This window comes from Ceratotherium simum, chromosome 10 (assembly GCF_057802395.1).
Source record: "Ceratotherium simum simum isolate JZ-2026a chromosome 10, ASM5780239v1, whole genome shotgun sequence".
Taxonomy (NCBI): domain Eukaryota; kingdom Metazoa; phylum Chordata; class Mammalia; order Perissodactyla; family Rhinocerotidae; genus Ceratotherium; species Ceratotherium simum.
Window position 1 is genome coordinate 53,604,987 of NC_141909.1, and position 20,497 is coordinate 53,625,483.

At 39.1% G+C, this 20,497-nt stretch overlaps 1 protein-coding gene across 2 annotated transcripts in view; it reads right to left on the reverse strand.

Moving 5' to 3' along the window:
• The window catches only part of VWA8 (von Willebrand factor A domain containing 8), a 359,640-nt gene that overhangs the window by 11,583 nt on the left and 327,560 nt on the right, over positions 1-20,497 (reverse strand). For both annotated transcript variants that reach the window (XM_087436018.1, XM_087436017.1), the window contains 2 exons: positions 8,093-8,218; positions 5,849-6,007 (listed from right to left, as the gene is read on the reverse strand). In XM_087436018.1, coding sequence (XP_087292144.1) covers positions 5,849-6,007; positions 8,093-8,218 — 285 coding nt within the window. The remainder of the gene's footprint in view (positions 1-5,848; positions 6,008-8,092; positions 8,219-20,497) is intronic.

Sequence of the window (20,497 nt, forward strand, 5' to 3'; positions counted from 1 at the left end):
TGTGGCGGTGTCCCATACACCAAATAGAGGAAGACGGGCACAGATGTTAGCTCAGGGCTAATCTTCCTCAGCAAAAAGAAGAAGATTGGCAATGGATGTTAGCTTAGGGCTGATTTTCCTCACCAAAAAAAAAGAAAAGGCCCTGAAGTGGGAGTCAGAAGTCCTGGCTTTTCACAGTCTAGCTGTGTGACCTTGGGCAAAGTACTTAACCTCTCTGAATCTTGATTTTCTTCTCTGTAAAACACAAAGGTTGGTGAAAATAATTTCTAAGCTCATTCCTGCCCTTAAGTTTCTATGAAAATTCAATGGCATGCCCAAGAAATGGAATGAAAGAGCCTGCTTCACTCAGTTGTAGGAACACCTGTGCCTTGTTTTCTCCTGTCAAGGGAGTGAACTATCTAAAGCTAACTGAGGATTGGTGAACCCTTTTCCAAGAAGAAAGCCCTCAGAGTCCATAAGAAATAACAATCTTGTACTGGCCCTTACAAGCAGAATAGTGGCTTTCTAACTCTTTCATTTAAAAAGCTTTTTAGCAGTGGAACTCTTTCTCCAAACGAAATATTGCATAAAAGCCCAGAATGTGAAAAGTCATTCAAAATCAATATACGTGGAATTGTTTTGGTTGAATTGGGGACAGCAGGGGACGGTAGAAAGTGCTGCCCTCTCACCCTCAACACCGCTCAAGGGTTCCTTGTTACACAGTTAGGAAACCGCGGCCTTAGCATATCGTTTATATGTCCCTATGGAACAATACATTTGACTACTTTTTTTTTTTTCTTCCAAAGTCCAACTTCGCAATAACTAAATAAATCTCTTTTCTGGTGTCACTATGTGAGTGCTCAGTGGAGAAACAGTCACCTAACTTTTAGTGTTATTGAGCACTTTGAAGAAAAAGATTAAGGCATTAAGAGCTTTTGAAAGGAAGGTTTACTTTAAGGTTACAGTGAAAACACTCCCAGGGGCTTGGAGAAATCATGAGGAACAAACTGGAATGAAGATAAAGGGAAAAAATGCTTCCTGACTTAAATAAAATGGCCCACATAGCCACTGCCATTCCACTGTCACTCTCATGTTGAAGTGCTATACGAACATTAAAAATTCTGCCGATTATAAGATTAGTGGAGTTTATGCTGATTATTAGCGAATAATGTTGCTCTTGTCTTAGGTGACCTACTGTAAATACTGTCCCTCAGAAGAACTGAATTCAGTTGGTAGGACAATTATGAGAAACTTTAAACTTTAAAATTCCAGATGGCTTTGAAATGTGTCCTGCCACAGAATTACCTCTCCTTCTCAGTAATTCCTGCTCAAGGATCCCTGTGGTTTGGCATGGATCATGTTAAGGTGGAATAAGAAGTGGAGGCTGACTTCAAATGAGCCTCCCGGGCCTGGATGGTAATGACCCAGAGCTCAGGAGCTGAGCCCAAGCCAAACAAAACACAGAGCAGATGCCAAGAGAGAGGTTTCCGGGAAGAGTCCAGATCACCAGGCCAGGCCAGTGGCTTCTGAAGGTTTCAAAGCAAATACAGACTAGACACCTTTACAATAACTCCAGGAAGACAACATTAAGAACCGTCTGGAACTGGGGAGTGGGGAGTCTCAGAGCACACTGCTGAATTCCTGCCAACACCACATGTGACGCCATCCTGGGCCATGGAATATGAATTTTTCACTAGGAGCTCCTAAAACTGTCATTTGCTCATGCATCATTGTCTATTTGCTGAGTAAATTGCAACCTTTCATTAGTTATTCCTAGTCCTTATGCTTCTTTCACAAATGAGAAAATGAAAGTACAGAGAGACTAAATGAGTTGGATACGATCATATAACGTACACAGAACAAAGTGAATGGCATGCTGCCACTTGATGTATATGCATTGAATATCTTTGAGGAGATAATAAAAACATCCACTAACAGTGGTCGCCACCAGAGAGGGGAACTGGGAGCTGAGAGAGGGGAGCAGAGGCTTACGCTTCACTCACTCCTTTTCTATGTTTTACATTTTATACCATGTGCACCCATTACCTATACCCCAAAATAATTACAAAGAAAAGTTCTCACAGAATGTAAGTAGGCTCCATCCCACCTCCTTCCCATCCCCCACAGAGGAGGCCTGGAGAGCCCCAGGAGAGACTGAGTGCCCACAGCCCACTCAGTCTTAGATATGTTGACGGGGTGGTGGGAAGAGCCTACAAAGTCTCCAATGTACCTGGTGTTGGGGAAAGCCTGTTAGGAGTTCTGGAAATATAGGGGATATTGGAACAAGGTAAATGGCACCACGAGAAAACAGCCAGACAAATCCAGAACGAAGGACATTCTACAAAACAACTGATCTGGACTCTCAAGAGAGTGACCATCATGAAAAGCAAAACTGGTAGTGGTAGGGGAGGCGGCTGTTCCAGATTAAAAGAGGCTAATGAGACATTACAACAAAAGAGAAGGTGTGGACTTGGACCGGATCCCAGATTGTGGGGGGAAAAAAAACAACTAGAAGATACTTTTGGGATAGTTGGGAAAAGTGAATTCGGATTGGATATTAGAAGATAGTATGAAACTACTGATAATTTTCTTAACAGTGATAATTGTATTGAGGTTGTTAGAGAATGTCCTTACCATTAGCAGAAGCATAATAAAATATTTAGAGGTAAAGCATTATGATGTTTATAATTTACTTTCAAATGATTCAGAGTAGGGGGAAAAGAGTATATATTTAGAGAGAAACATAAAGCAAATGAGGGAAAATGTTAACAATTGGCGAATCCAAGTGAAGGTATACGGGTGTTCATTTTACTGTTCTTTCAACTTTTTTGTAGGTTTAAATTTTTTCAAAATAAAAAAGTTGGGAAATAAAGGGAAAGTTTAAAAACAAAACAAAAAAAGGAAAACAGATAAACAGAAGAAGATGGGCTCCATCCTATTCTGGCCCCAACTAGCCTTCTGACTTTTGGAAAAGTCCTTAATGTTTCTGGGTCTCAGTCAGCTGTCTGAAGAATGAGGAGACAGGAGTAAATGACCTGTGAGGTGACCCTAGTTGTGAAGTCTACGGACACGATGAGGAATTTGAAGGAAGAGGACCCGTATGCTTCACTCATTCTGTCCCCTCCCCCATCCCTCCAGACACTCGCCTAAGAACCACTTTTCCTCAAAGAGCTTGTTTTGTGAAGTCTTAAGGTCTTTTCCTTTTGTTGGAAAGATTTTAATGCGCTGGTTTCATTAAGACTTTCTATCCTCTTAAAAAAAGTTCTAAAGGAACTGTAGGGAATGTGAGGAGTATGTTTATAAGAGCAGGAAAATGCACAAAACCAAAACCTTTCAAGTACTACCTGTTAAAAATCTAATAGCATAAAAAAATGATAAAGCTACTTCAAGCCTTGAAAAAAAGTTTATTTTGGTGTCTTGCTATAATTTCTTGCTATAAATGTATGACTGGATTTGTCAGTCATATATTACTATGGTTATCTTCTCAATATACCTGTGGTTTTACTGATACAAACTGAGGAAATTCTTCACACTGTTGTGGCAATCAAAGAGACCATCAGCAAAATCCTGCTTTAGGGATGATGCTCTGAAGGAGAGAGGGGTGCTTTGTTTGCACCTGTTACTGCACGTCTCTCATAGAATCTTCTATCAGAACCAGTAGTTTTTACATGCCTCCCTCACTAGGCGACAAGTTCAAGGATGGCAGGGAACTCTGACCTAGCAGAGCACTCTGCGCTTAGCGAGTGCTCAGTTAACATTTGTAATCTTATTGAAATCCAGCACATCATATGGTGACGATTTGGTTTGTAATTGTAAATTAGGAACAAAATAGGACATCTTCTGAAATGCTCATTTCCTGGATGTTGTTTCTTTTTTGTGTGACACGTCCAGTTTCATTAATAGTTCTTCCAGATTACAGACTTTTTAACAGTGAGAACTGGATAAATATGAATCTCTACACTCTGCTGTTGAGATGCAATGAAATATTCCCACGCTCCGTGATAATCACACCATCTTCCTGCAGGCTATCGGATCGGCTCTCTGAGCTCCCTATCAGCTTTGCCACCTTCTGCTCTCTGTCTAGTCCTTTACCCAGTCCTGGGGAGTTGTGTCAACCAATTTCTTGGTCAACTCCTAGTAACATTTCTAAAAACCTAGAAGTAGTAGTTACACATATCAGAGCAGTTCTGCTCTCAAAGATATAGAAATCCTCTTTCTAACTGGAAATTTTGTTCTGGATAATACGAATATGTCAATTTTAATAGTGGTACGTTTGCTATGGTCTATGATGGATTAAAATCTCCATATAACTCAAAGGCAGCTGAGGAACACTGCCCTTCAAGATCCACGAAAGAGGAGGATGGGCTGATCCAAATATGAGCAGAACCCAAAGGTTTTAAAACATTAGGTGGGATTTATGCTGATGCAATGGTCTAACCATTCAGCGGTCTAAGTGATTAAGAATTATATTCCACCTCGTACTAGAAAGGATCTAAAGTATTTTAAAATAAATATTTTTCTATAAACCCATAAAACATAAAAAAGTAAAAAATCAAAATCAAGAAAAACTTACTTCTGAAGGGAGGGGGTGGTCAAGGGAAGGAAAAAGCTGAATACTAGTGTGAAAGCTAGTGTGAAAACAAAGTTGTCATAGCTGGTCTTTGATTTGAGCTCTGAGCTTCCTGGCAACTAAAACCAAGAGGGAATCTTGAACAGTTCCATGGCTTTCAATAATCACAAGGGGAAACACGTTCCAGTTCTTTAGGAGAAACAAAGCTACTCCCCACGGTGAAAGTCCACGTCCTATTTGTATTTGTATCCTGCACTCGTACAGAGCCTGGCAACCCACAGCATTCATTGACTAAAGCTGTCTTTTTCCTACCCCTTAATACTAAAAGGAATCTCTCATGTAGAGCTTCATACAAGGGACCCTTGTACGAGCCTCGAAAATGGTCTAAAGTAAATGAATTAATGAGTTTCACCAATCGGTTTCTTTCTGTATCCATCATAACACACAGACACGACTCAGGACAGCAATTCTGAGGTGCAGATGGGATGTCAAGCTAAATAACGATCTAAGAGTGCCTATTCCTGAAGGACATGTTTGACCCCAGATACAATCTAGAATATCTGGATAGACTGTGTACTCTTTATACATGTCTGCACATATATCATCATACGGCATGTGACTGTGTTCAAGGTTATCTGCTCTGGGAAGGGCCAGAAGTGCAGGTGCTCTCTGTGACTGACTAACAGCATACGAATGGGCTCTTCTCAGGCAGTAACAAGGCTATGGGGGATCCCTTCTCAATGCTCAGACCTCTGAAGGCAGATGCAGAGCAAACTGAGCAACAGCAAAGTGGAAATAGTTTAAATAGGAGGCTGCATTTCTCCCAGGGTTACCATCCTCAGTAATCCTCACCCACGTGCAAAGGCATAGCGATGCTGAGAAGGGCACACTTTGAGGGTGACTCAAACTCTGGGAGGCTGCCTGGGTGCGAATAGGGCAATAACGGGGATGGGGGGATTGGGATGAGGATGGCGGCTCTGAGAAATTTGGGGAAGAGACTTGTGGTGCTTCTAAGTGTTCCCCGCCCCAAGTGTTATTGCTAACATCACACAACTTACAAAGTACAGTGCTCTCTTCTGTAGTAATTGGTTTTAGATTAGATCATTTTCTGATTATTAGAGCAGATAAAACAAAAGGCTCACTTTCTCTTGGCTGATAAATGAGCTGATGAGAAGATGATTTTTGTCTTCTCTGGTGGAGCCTGCATCCACCTATCCATCATCATGCCCTAACTCAGCGCTGACTCTTGGGCAGATGTGGTCAGTGATGCCTCTCATCATCCTCAGTTCATGTCATTACCTTGAACTTCTCTTCATAGTTCTCAAAGGCTTCCATGACCATACACACGGCCTCCATTGAGCGCTCCAGCCGGCCATCCACCCCGTTAAAGCGGTACATGCTGCCAGACACATCCACCACCAGGCGCAGGCGCTTGGGTTTCTGTTGGGGGCTGCCCAGCTGAGGGAGGGAACAACAGAAAAGCCTTGTGAACCAGAAAACCATCACTGGCTGCTGTTCTGGGGATCTCACACAGGCCCTGGAGTGCCAGCTAGGAGGCAGGCAGATCAGCTGTAGGCTCTGCACTGCACAAGGCTGTCCTGGCAGGTGAAAAGGCATCTACAGATTATATTTCAGCAAATGGAATTGTGCTGGTAGTTGGGGCCATATGAGAAAGATTTTCCTGTGGAACATGGTCCTTTGAAGGCCCAACCTAGTCTAGTAAAACTGCCTTACTGAGGCTGATGCTGTCTTACAATTAATAATCTGGAAAGATATAAACCCCAACATGTCATTTTCATATCACGCCTCAGAGTCAGTTACCCTAGCAAGATTGAGTTATTCTGGAAACCCACATCAATTTTACTTGTACCTGTTACGTAGTGACCTGAAAATCATTTTCCACATAGTCCACAAGAAAAGTCAGATTCCTAAAACAGGGTTATGGGAGAGGGGGGTCTGGCAGAGAACTTAAGGAAAGTATTTCTTCAAGGTCTTCTGTCTTTACTAAGCTCTCAGTCTTCTCTTCCTTTCAGTTACTGAATTACTACTTCTCTTTACTTTTCTTGGCAGTTAAGGGCATGAAAGTGGCATCAACTGTCAATTAAAATATGAAACTCTGAGGAATTTCAGTTTGATTTTGGACTCACGCCTGCCAATTTGCAGAATTAAAAACAAAAGTATATCTGTCAGTTTTACTTACAAGAAAAAAGGAAGAAGAAAAATTCCAGATTATTTTGTTATTATACACTTGCTGACATGTATGAAAAGTAATGAGCAGTGTTAGTAATTTAAAAAAAATACTTTGGGTATTAGAGTGTAATCATTTGAGACAAAATCACCATATGTCTTAAAAACTTGTTGAGTCTGCCTAAATTAAGAACAGTACCACATATGCTTGCAAGACTACTCACAATTTCAGAGTATCTAAACACATTTGTTGACTACAATGAGTCAGTCAGTAAAGAAAGCAGCCGTTGACTCATACCAAGGACACAGAAGTAAGAACTCCCCAAATTACCGAAGGATCTTCTCTGAATAAACGCTTAAATGGAGTGAGTGACTCCCGTTCCCCCACCAGCCACTGCACCCCACCTCTCAGTGCCTACTCAGCAATTCTGGTTATTCATGGATATACGAAGTCACGGAGCCCTCCAAGAGACTCAGTATTTCACCTTATTGTTACTGTATTGCAAATATTTTAATATTATGGCTGTCTAAAACTTTACATACTACAATGAGTTATTTAAGGGAGAATTCCTTCTAAAATTCTAAAACCTTATTCAGTTACAGGATGGACACAAACCTTTAAAGTAACAGAACAGTAGAAAACTAGAAAGATTGTGCTAGTGTTTTCACTTGTATAGCCCTCGGGGATTCTTAGACACCGAGTGTCTTCAGTTTCCCCTCCAGGGCACCCTGCTGTGTCCTGGGAGCTGATCTGCTTGGTTGGCATCAGCTTCTCTCTCGGCTGCTGGCTTCTAGTGGGCTCTGCTGGGAGGCATTGGCAAGAGATCAGAGGGTGAGGGTGGGATATTTGTTCCCTCAGCCACTTCTCTGCTGTGGCCCATGGGTGAGCTGTCCCTCTACTGAAGGCCACAGCTTCTGTGGGTAGGTAGCTCACCTATGGGCCACGGCAGAGAAGGGGCCTCTCCACAAACCACCTTCTCTAGGTTCCAGTAAGTGCTCTCTCCCTCTGCCCTTTTAGATCTAGCGATGGGTTAGATCCCTGCTGTTAGGTACCCACTGTTTCTTTTTGATTTTCCTAAACTCCACCCTTACCTTTTTAAATAGTCTCTTTATTAACTGTTCTTGAATTACTCAGTTTGAGTGTGCCTGGTATTTTTTGACTCATGCTGGATCTTGACTTATATAATAAATAGTATAATATTTATTTTTTTCCTAATCTTTTGTTATATAATGTTTTCTTGGCTGCCATATTCAGGATTTATGGTGTTTTGACAAAGACTGCAACTCAAGAAAGCATTTGTCTGTAAAGAAGGCAGAACTCTGCAGATCTGAGGCTACTGGTTCACCATTACTTACCTGTGGCTCCAGCTCACCCCGGCGTTTGTAGATGGCTTTTTCTCCAGTCAGCCCATCAATGATCTTGGCATCATCTAGCTCCCCAGTAGCTTGGTGTCTTAGCCACTGTCTTTCTTTACCTTTCGCCTACAATGACACACACACAAATCCTCAGTTTAATTAGTCCTGCAGGTTCCCTGACACACTTTATGCATGAATAACAGGAAACACACCCGGGATCTTTTCAATAAGTGATGGTTCTGCATGAACACAGTTTCATAAACGGACTGGTTTCTGCTCTGCTGACAAAGAAATGCCCTTGTGTAGATTTTGTCAGTTTTAATTGTTTTAACATATGGAATGATAAAATGAACTCTCTTAGAGCACATACGAATGGGAAAACAGCATGCAAATGAACCCTTGGAGAAATGTGCAGTATCTGGAAATGTAATGGTGATGCACTTCTTAAGAATTTTCTGTCACAGTACTTCTAGAAAATTATTAGGTAACAAAATAATCAGCTTGAACTTGTTAACACTGTCCGCAAGCACAGAGAAAACATGATTTTCAGATCTCTTCCTTTTGGAAAAGAAGTTGTTACTCAAGTTCTCTGTGACTTACAGGGTAAATGAAAACAACAGTACATGAATATTTTGTACCTTACATGTCTCTCTGATCATCTATATTCAGAAATCTTCTGAATTACTTTTCTAAAGGTATTTCTACATAATACTTTCCCATAATAACTTATCACTACGCCACGTGGACTAAGATGGTAGTTAAATGATAAAGAATTACAATGTCCCGGGGCCGGCCCGGTGGCGCAAGCGGTTAAGTGCTTGCGCTCCGCTGCAGCGGCCCGGGCGCGCACTGATGCACCGCTTGGCAAGCCATGCTGTGGCGGCGTCCCATATGAAGTGGAGGAAGATGGGCATGGATACTGGCCCAGGGCCAGTCTTCCTCAGCAAAAAAAAGGGGAGGATTGGCAGATGTTAGCTCAGGGCCGATCTTCCTCACACACACAAAAAAAGAATTACAATATCCCAATCAAGGCATAGATTTATTACAGCTGAGGACCGTATTTACATTAAGAAGTGGGAAAAATAGCTAAAACATTTTTATGCGTGCAAACTAGAGCAGTAGTTAAGATCACGTGCTCTGGAGTCAGATAGCCTGGTTCTAATCCTCCCTTCACCATGGTCAGATATCTGACCTCAAGCAAGTTACTTAACCTTCTGAATTCCAGTATCCTCATCTCTACAATGAATATAACACTAGTTTCTACTTTAGTGAGTTATTGTGAAGATTAAATGAAATACTACATGGAATTGGCTGAGAAAGAGTTTGGTAATCTATGTTAGCTGATATTATTGTTATCACTGTTATTATTATGATCAGGTGAGATCTAACGTGGCCAACTAAGTCCACATTAATTTAAGCACACTTCCATCACTGTTTCACTGGAGGCGGCTGTATGACAGCAATGTCATTGAAAATACAAAACCAAGCTTCAGGCAGCCAGTGTCTATTTTAGGGGTAGACCAACCACGGCACAAAGACGCTCCACACAATATAACTCTGGGTAGTACTGTATGTATTGTTTTCCTGTTCCTGCTACCCTTGCTGCAAACAGGTGCAAAATTACCATACTTGAATCCAGATATACCAATGTGAACATGAAATAAAGAGAGGGAATCTAAGCCACGAACATAAAGATATGAAATTTGGAGTGGATAATTTCCCAGGCTTCCAGGATACTTTATGCTGGGAAACATAATTGTGGATGGCCACTTAGGTACCTTTCAATTCTGAGATTCTATGACTCTTGAAAGTACCAAACTGCAGAGCACTGGCTTCTAACGCCTTTCATAGATGAGGACAGACTCTCACAGGCTAGTCTAGACTGGGAAAATATGCACTGCAGAAAGTACAAGAGAATGTGGTAGCGGTAGTCAGCTGTTATCAAAGTGGCATGGAAGTTGGATTCTAGAGCTGGGTTTAAGAGGAACGTGGGATTAGAACTGGAATGAGAGTACATGACATGTTACGTAACAGCTGTGCCACTGTTCTCATTAAGCATTGATTTTTCAAAGTTTCATCAGTACCTTGACAAGACAATGACCCTGAGGACACCCTACCCAATTCTACTAGCTGCTACGTAGTTTTATTAACCAGTGATGCTTTCACCCTGTAAAGAACTGGTGCAAGGGCTACAGATTAAGTAATTTTTGTGATTTTTAATGTAGATTATGACTGTAGTAAAAATAAATTTAAACCCCCACCATCTCACCATAGAGGAAATATAAAATGCTAAAATTCTAACTAATAATTCTACTCCTTTCCCCATATTTTGGTGTTTTTGAAAACAGAATATATCTTATAACTAATAGCAAAAGAAATTTGCTAAGGCAACAGGCAGAGGGGTTAATTGTGACCTGATTGTCATACCTGTAGGAGAGAGACATATGACCTTGGCTGAGCATAGCAGGTACCATCTCATTGAATTATTTCAATTGGCAGCACAGACCATTGACTTTTAATTTGAATTAACATCCCTAATTATTATTTTAAATGGATTCAAAAACATTACACTACAATAGAGAATTAGAATAATGAGCAAGGCAATGGAGCCTTAGGATGCAAATATACTATAAGTGAAGCAAAATTCCTTGCTGCAGAAATGACACTTCCAACAAGACCTACAAAGGTAAGATTCCCTGAGAGGAGGAATCTGGGTTTAAATTTATTTGTTAGGAGGACATATGCATAGAAGACTGCATGTCATAGGCCAGGCCTTGCAATTAAAGAGAGGAGAAACCTCTTTATTTTATAAAATAGATCACAGCACGCTTAAAGCTAGCAGAAGTTTGGGTGACTGATTCATGTTCCATGAAGAACTATCACCCAGACACTGTATACCTGTCCAAAAGTTCGAAGGACACCGTTAGATTTCCAGTGATATGTAATTCAATTAAGTACAACATATAACTCAGTTTAACCAAATAGTAAGTGTAGAGAATATCACAGTTTTCGATATGACTAGAAATTATACTGTTGTACTTTCTTCATAAATTACTTCAGAAATTACTGTTTTACTTTCTTCATACTTACTATTGTTTACAAACGTATTACTTATCTCTTTGTCTCTATTTTCTACTGCTCCACTAGAAAGTCAGGTTCATGGGATAAGAGCCTTTATGTAACTCCAGTATCTAGAACAGTGCCTGATCCATAGTAGGTGTTCAATGAAAATTTATTGAATGAAAGTTGATTGCTTACTGTAAAATGTTGAGTGATAAATGTATGATATAAAAGCATGTATGCACAGTATTATCTCAATGTATATGAAAGTATACAACATACATGCAAAGAAAAATATGTGGGAGACAACAAATAAAAATATTAGTCATGGTTATTTTTGAGTTGTGGAATTATGGGTGATGCTGTTTTCTTCTTTTAATTTCTATATTTTCCATTTTTCATATAATGAACTTGTGACTTTTACAATCCGAAATAAACAAAAATAAGTCCTCTATTTTTGTCAAAAGGATTTTCAAAAATCCTTTTATATTTTTATGAAATATATACCTTTGAGCCCAGCTTACAGGTTATGGAGCGCAGAACTTCTCAAACTTCAATGTGCATACAAATAACTTAGGGATCTTGTTAAAACACAATTTCTGATTCAGTAGGTCTAGGCTGGGGCCTGAGACTCCGCATTTCTAACAGGCTCCCAGATGATGCCAGTAGAGCCGGCCCACAAATCACACACTGACGAGTAGGCGCATAGAGGATTCCTGGGGCCCATAAGCGGTCTTTTGAAAACCACCACATAGAAGTGCACTAGCAAAGACCTGGTCTCTCTCTGAAGTTTGCTCCCTACCACAGACAAACTACTAAAATGGTGTCAACATCTCTTCATCTTCACGGGGATGGCTGCAATCATACTTCCCTCCCCAAATGTAATATGTACCAAACTTTATCTTACTAAAAAATCTATCAAGAGAATGAGAAGAAAAGCCACAGGCTGGGAGAAAATATTTGCAAAAGACATACCTGATAAAGGATTGTTATCCAAAATATACAAAGAACTCTTAAAACTCAACAGTAAGAAAATGAACAACTTGACTAAAAAATGGGGAAAAGATCTGAACACACACTTTACCAAAGAAAATATACAAATGGCAAATAAGTATATGAAAAGATGATTACCATCATATATCATTAGGAAAGTGCAATGAGAATGAGATACCACTACACACCTATTAGAATGGCCAAAATCCAAAACACTGACAACACCAAATGCTGGCAGGGATGTGGAGCAACAGCAACTCTCATTCATTGTTGATGGGAATGCAAGATAATACAGCTATGTTAGCAGGCAGTTTGGCAGTTTCTTACAAAACTAACATACTTTTAGCATACAATCCAGGAACTGCACTCCTTGGTTATTCACCCAAATGAACTGAAAACTATGTCTACACAAAAACTTACACATAGATGTTTATAGCAGCTTTATTTATAATTGCCAAAACTTGGAAGCAACTAAGATGTCCTTCAGTAGATGAACAGATAACTAAACTGTGCTACATCCAGGCAACGGAGTATTATTCAGTGCTAAAAAGAAATGAGGTTTCAAGCCATGAAATGACATGTAGGAAACTTAAATGCATATTACTAAGTGAAATAAGTCTATCTGAAAAGGCTACATATTGTATGATTCCAACTATGGTCAAGCATTGATTAACGATGGGGATACGTTCTGATAAATGCATTGTTAGGCAAATTCGTCACTGTGTAAACATCATAGACTACTTACAGAAACCTAGATGGTATAGCCTACTACATACCTAGGCTATATGGTACTAATCTTATAGGACTACTATAAGATTAGTTGTATATGGGTTCCGTGGTTGACCAAAATGTCACTAATGCACCACATGACTGTATATGACATTCTGGAAAAGGCAAAACCATAGAGACAGTAAAAAGATCAGTGGTTGCTAGGGGTCGAAGCGGGAGGGATGAATAGATGGAGCACAGAGGATTTTTAGGGCAGTGAAATACTCTGTATGATATTATAATGATGGATACAGGTCATTATACATTTGTCCAAATCCATAGAATGTACAACACCAAGAGTGAACCATAATGTAAGCTATAGGCTTTGGGTGATAATGATTTGTCAATATAGGATCATCAATTGCAACAAATATCCTACTCTGAAAGGGGGATGTTGAATATTGGGGAGGCTGTGGGGGGGGCAGGAGGTATACAGACACTGTACTTTCTGCTCAATTTTACTGTGAATTTAAAACTGGTCTAAAAAAATGAAGTATATTTTTTAAAAAATCCAGTTATAATTATAAAGACATCTCTTTACTATGCAGAATCTATTTTCACTTCAGGAATGCAATGGTCAAGACAAAGTCTGGATCACGGTAGAAAAAGCATCAGATTAGGGTTCAGTATATGAGAATTCTAGGCTTGGCTCACTTGGGGCAAGTTATTAAGATTCTCTGGGTCTCAGCAGTCCCAACTTCAAGATGAGGGGCCACTGTGTCAGTGAATGTCTGTTTGAAGCATAACAGTCTATATTTAATTAGTAATGAAAATCACTGGTATTAAAAGAAGAATTTCCCAATTTGTTTTTTACTCTTTGCCTCTTCCTAATATATCACAATGGTAAGGACAGTAATATATTCTCAGATAACTGGGAATGGTTTCCATTTGTAAGTTTCTACAAATAAGTTGATAAGGATGCTAAAAGGTGACTTTGAAGGAATGTGCTTTTTCAGTAGTAAATCTATTATTCCTCAATAATAGAAAGAGGTAAATTGCCTGCTAAATGCAACAAATTACGGGGAAAATAATTTCTTAGGAAAATAGTTCATTTCATGTCTATTTTGATGTTAGTCTTAATGCAGTTTACTTTAAGCTAGTTTGCTACTGATATTAAGCATTTTGAGAGACTTGGGTGGATAATCAGTTATAGGAAATCTGTCTTTGCTTTCCAACCTTCATCATCTTTCTACGCCAGCATCAGCACTCAAAAGAAAGCACAAAACATCTAGGACCCAGCAGATATGCACTTAATGAAAAATTTTTGTTTCACTATCTGGAGTTTTGGGGATACTAAAATCTCCTCAACAGCTGTCTTATACTCTCAGCAGTTCATATTGTTCTCCAAATTGGGATAGAGCCAGACCTAAGAACTATTAAGAACAATTATATTAGAAATATTCAGGACATTAGAATTTTTAATGGAGTTCATTATTTATATCAACAGATGAATGCCTATGGTATTGATATATATTTTTGAAGAGTATCTAAAAAGAATATTAATAGGCATACACACATAGTTAAGTAAAACCATAGAAACAAACAAATGACCATATCATCATAACAAAAGTGATAAAATTTACTCAATGTCATATCCAGGAAAGCATTCCATTATGCCATTTTATACTCCTAAGATTTAAATTTAAGATTGTGAAACAATACCACAATCCCATGCTTTATGCCAATTGGAAAGGAATATTATCTAAATACAATTACTTAGTGGATTATCCTTTAAATAAATTTATAAAGATCCCACTATAATAAAGCGATTTGGAGTAAATACAGTTTGCTATTTTAGACACTACTCCTATATTTGACTAAACTACCCTAGTACATCTATCATTTATCAGAAGTTTTTCTTCAATTTTCTTTATCAGGCTTGTGAGATATAAATCTTACTGGCGAGCTAAGTTAACTTTCAAAGCTAATTTATTATGAGGCAGCTCTTCAAGACTATGAAGTGAACAAATGTTAACTCCTTAAGAGAGGTTTGCAAAATCCTGCCTTACTGCTATCAATCCCAGACCAGTGTAAGAGCACAGAGGCTGCTGGAACAGACGAAAGGTGCAAAGAGGGATTACAGGTGGTATGAATTAGAGGGGAAAAGGCAGGAGTGACAAAGAGCAACAGAGCCATGCCCCAGTGAAGGCTTGTTAAACCACCAGCCCTACAGCATTGTGGAATTCTTCTTTTGCTGTACATGCTAACAATTAGTAAAAATGATAACAGGGGGTCCTTTTTAGGAGACCTATTATTGCCCGTTGTAAGGAGGTTACAGAATTATAAAATATTTTTCCCTTAGAATATTGTTTGTCTGCTGTCTCTGGATTCACCATCATGTAAGAACCTAGGGATTTTAGGTCTTAATTTTCTTGGGCTGATGTTGCTTCTTTTCCTGTATATGATTATCATCCTTTAAGGTACTCTCTAGCTTGAAGACTGTTTCCATTACGTATGCCAATAAAGTAAAGGACTTAGTAAAATTTGGGGTGAGAGTGAGGTTTCGAAAGGATATGCTTTTTCCAAAAACTCTGGTACTCTTTTCTCCTTTTCTTGTGGGAGAACTTTTAAAATTCAAGTATAACATACTTGTAATAAGTGCATAAATCTTAAGTGCAAAGCTCAATGAACTTTAAAAGCAAACACACCCCGATACCCACCTGCACCTCCACAGCCTCCCAGGGCCTCTTCTGGTCTTCACCCTCCCCTGCCAAAGGTAAGCTCCTATTCTGACTTCCACCACCATAGATTAGGTTGCCTGTTTTTGCACTTCGTAAAAATGAAATCATACAATATGTACTCTTCTGTGTCTGGCTTCTTTGGCTCAACATTATTCCTGTGAGAGTTAACTATGTTCACTGCTGTAACAATATATTCAACCACAATTTATCTATTCTACAACTGCATTGTTTCCAGTTTGGGGCTATTACAAAAAATGCCACCATGAGTATTTCTGAACATGTCTTTTGGAGCAGATATGTGTGTATTTCTGTGAGTGAAAGTCCTGGATATGTTCAGCTTTAGTAGATACTGCTAAACAGTTTCCCAAAGTGTTTTTTCCAATTTCCATTCCCAAGAGGAGTGCATGAGGGTTTCATTTGCTTATATCCTCACCAACACTTGATATTGAGAGTGTCTTTTTTCTTTTAGCCATTCTGGTGGGTGTATGGTATATTCCCTTCCTTTTTATTTTTATTTGTGCATAAATGAATTACTTTTGGTTCTGCTTGTAATTGATATTTTTAGGAACATGAACTAGTAGTTTTTGTTTTTGAGAAGTGAAAGTATGTACTAGCCTTTTGATCCAGAACTATTTGGCACAAAGATATTTTTATAATAGTAGCACTATTCATTAGTTTTCAAGTACATAACTTGCAGATGAATATGGGCAGATAATTTATTATCTATCACCTAGCCAGCCACTAATACTTGGAAACTCAAAACAGGAAGAGGCCTGTCAGAATGGATGCTCTTGGAGGCAATGGGCTGGAAGGGGAACTCTTTAAAAATTTACTGAGGGCTGGAATAAATATATTTATTATTTTGGACTGTGTATTTTATGGGACTCATTAAAATACTTCTTTAAATAGTAAGTTCCTACTGTATTTAAATATATGCTTTTATTTATAACAAAGGGCCAAACACGTTCTTTATTGCATATTCCTATTGCATGAAGTAAAGTATTCCTATAAATATGTCCATCTGTTTTGTATTATACATTAAGTTCATACTAATGAGAATTCATTATATATAAAGCTATGTTTCAGTAATAAAAAGCCTATGTTACAGACTTTCTAAAAAAGAATATAGTTTTATTACGTTCATGTAAAGAACACTTAGACTAATTGAAATGCTCAGAGGATGACGTATTCTGGTTAATTCATTTTCTCGGAAGTAACTGGTTAACCAGAAGGTACACACACACACACACACACACACACATCTGTAGCAGTGAGGACATTGAGAGGAATAAACTTGACAGAAACCAATTATCTTGTGGTTTGTGACATTTTGTCTCGTGATTTCAGCACTGAAAGTATTCTGATTAATCTTAAGTCTTCCCTTATTTGGGTTACGGTAATCAGACTTCCTTTATCTATAAATACTCCTTGAGTGAATGAATAAACGTAAACGGATGTTTGAGGATACCTGGGAGCAGTGATTCTTTTATTAAACATTAGTGCCCATTATTTTAACATTTCTCTACATTCAACCAACATGTACTTTTTATGCTATTAATCTGCACCATTCAAACAAAAGAGATATGCTGGATTAAGGCAAATTTTTGTACAATATTTATAAAATAACAAATTATAAATCAGTGGAAACAAGAAAAACTTTTCTTTGTGGTTCTCAGTATTTTGACATAGTAAAAAATACTTTATTAAATATCTGTTAGGTTGCTAGTGCTCTAAACAGTGAAACAGTATTGCCAAGAAAAGAGAAGATATCGACCTTCCTATTTTAAGGAATTCCCTTTCTCTTGAAGTAACATCTCATTGCAAGGGAAAATGGTGATTCACGTACTTAGCAAAGACGATGCTCATTAGAAGAGTTTGTACTCTTGGATGCTGATGTGGAACTAAACTACTACTTTGGGTGACAATTTACTGTCATTTTGTAATTAGTTTTTATGAACAAAAACAATTTCATGTCTTTCCTTTGAAAATTAAATATTTTGTACTTCAAAGGAGCTGGGAACTACACATATCAGAGTGCATGTACAACAGGCATCTTAAACTTAACAGTTCAAAACTGAGCCCTAGACCCCCCCTACCCCCCACTCTCCCCAAGCTCTCCTAATCTCAATAAAAGGCAACAGGTATCCCCACTCTTTTTTTTTTCTCCTGAGGAAGATCAGCCCTGAGCTAACATCCATGCCAATCCTCCTCTTTTTGTGCTGAGGAAGACCGGCTCTGAGCTAACATCCACTGCCAATCCTCCTCTTTTTTTTCCCCAAAGCCCCAGCAGATAGTTGTATGTCATAGTTGAACATCCTTCTAGTTGCTGTATGTGGGATGCAGCCTCAGCATGGCCGGAGAAGTGGTGCATTGGCGTGCGCCCGGGATCCGAACCCGGGCCGCCAGTAGTGGAGCACCCGCCCTTAACCGCTAAGCCACGGGGCCGCCCCCACATCCCCACTCTTTCAGCTGCTCAGGCTACACACCTAGGAGTCATCTTTGACTCCTCTTTCTCTCACATCTCACATCTAGTCCACTGGCAAATCCTCTCAACTTGCAGCAGTATCTGGCCATCTCTTACCCTCTCCATGCCTAGTTCCAGTCCAACCATCATTGTCTCTCACCTGGACCACTGCAATAGTCTCCTAACTGGCTTCCCTGCTTCTACTCTTGCCCCCTGACAGTCCCCTCCCCACACAGTAATCAGGGGACTCTTTAGAAAAACATGTTGTAATTTGCAAGAAATACATAAAAAAATACTGGCATGATTAAGTTTTTAAAAAGTCTGATTGAACTTCTATTTTTCTAATTATTTTCCGGAATGAAATAGTATTTGTCTCTCTCGTGTGTAATATGGATTATCACGCTTTTTGCTTCCTTCTATCCGTCTTCTATATCAACTCCTTGATTTTTGTTTAATTTTTGAGATAATATGAGAATTTAGGCCCCTTTATTATCATTAAAATCACTATTTTTCATATCGTGTTATCTTTTTAAAAGCATTATTCTTAATATTTGAGTTTTCTTTTAAACATATTTACCACAATTATTTAGACCCGATTCTGTGTTTAATTGCTTTCAATGCTCATTGCTAGTCCTTTTGTACCACGTTTCCCATTCTTAAGGAATTTTGATTCTTCTCTTAATCGGCTGGAATATTTATACATATGTGTGTACATATGTATGCATGTGCACGTGTGTATACACATTTACTTCAAAATTATTTTCAAAAAGTGTACTTAGGGGCCAGCCCGGTGGCGTAGCGGTTAAGTGCGCGCACTCTGCTGCTGGCGGCCCAGGTTCAGGTTCGGATCCTGAGTGCACACCAGCGCACTGCTTGTCAGGCCATGCTGTGGCGATGTCCCACATAAAGTGGAGGAAGATGGGCACAGATGTTAGCCCAGGGCCAGTCTGCCTCGGCAAAAAGAGGAGGATTGGCATGGATGTTAGCTCAGGGCTGATCTTCCTCACAAAAAAAAAAAGTGTACTTAAGCAACGTATATTTTAAATCTCTGAATATCTGAAAATGTCTGTCACCTTTGCACTTTGCCTGAGTATAGAATTTTTGGGTCACAACTTTTCCCCCCCAAATCCTGCAGATATTGTTTCACTATCTTCTGGCATTCAATGTTTCAGGGACAATTAATGTAAGATTAATTTTTCTTTCTCTGAAAATAAGCTTGTTTTTTGTCTGCTTGTCTGCTTTTAGGATATTTTCTTTGTTTTTGAAATATTAAAATTCCATGAAGCTGTGGCGAGGTGCTTATCTCTTTTCATTAATTTGCCTGACTCAGTAAAGTTCTTCTGATCCACAGACTTGGGCCTGTCTTCAGCTCAGCACAGTTTTCTTTTGTTACACCTCTGATTACCGTTTATGTGTCCTTTACGTGGCTTCTTCTTTGGGAATATCATTGGTTCATCCAGCATATGTTTACTTACCATGTGCAAGTACTGCTCTACTTATTGGAATGGCTCATGGTTCCCTATGTTACCTCTCTGCTCGGTTTTTATCGATCAGCTTTCTTACGGTTTTTACTTCTTTATTTCTTCTATAGTCTGGAATAACAATTCAGGTTTTCCATTCACATTAGTACTTAGACTTAAGACTGGAATGAGTCTGTGCTTTCAACTTTCAATGTAGATTTCAGTCTTGGCATTGCATTTTTAGTTTTCTTATAATCTTTCCTTATTGCATTCAAATTCCTTATTATTTCTGCTTGTTCTTAGACACATCCTTTTAAATCCATGTCTTATTTCACACACTTCAAGTTTCTTTGAATTTTGAGAACACGTAGCAAACAAAATCTGGTGTTTTCAGAAGAAAATATTCTAGCCCAGCAGCATCTTCTTCCTCTACATTTTGAATGCTTGTTACTCTGCCTCATTGAAGATAATTTTATAGATCCCATGTTATTTAATTTTTTTGTGTCCTTATTCTTGAACAATGAGATGGCTACACAAAACTGTTCAGGAACAAATGGGATGGATTCTCCTTGGTTGCATTTATTCTCCACTTTGTTATTATTAGAAGTCTCCTCGAGGATTTTAAACTGGTGTTGAACTAGTCCAACTTGTGTTGAACTAAATCTACAATACTAGCTCAAGAACTCAGCAGGGAAGGAGTTGGAACTGTGGGCCGTCACAGCATGAGAACTTCATCTCCACATCATTTCTTATTTTGTTTGGAAAAGCCATTGCAATGGGGCCAACTTTTGGCATTTAGCTTTTGTTTGATCTCGTCTTCAAGCCAAGTATAAGTTGGGACTGGTCTGGCCCCTTTCCCAGTGTTATTCCCTGTCCAGTTTTCTGCTTGTTGTAGCCACTGCATGAAACCTAGACCTTCCCACTCCCGCTCCTTCCCAACTTGGCTGCTTTCAAATGCTGCTGCTTGGCAGCGACAAAA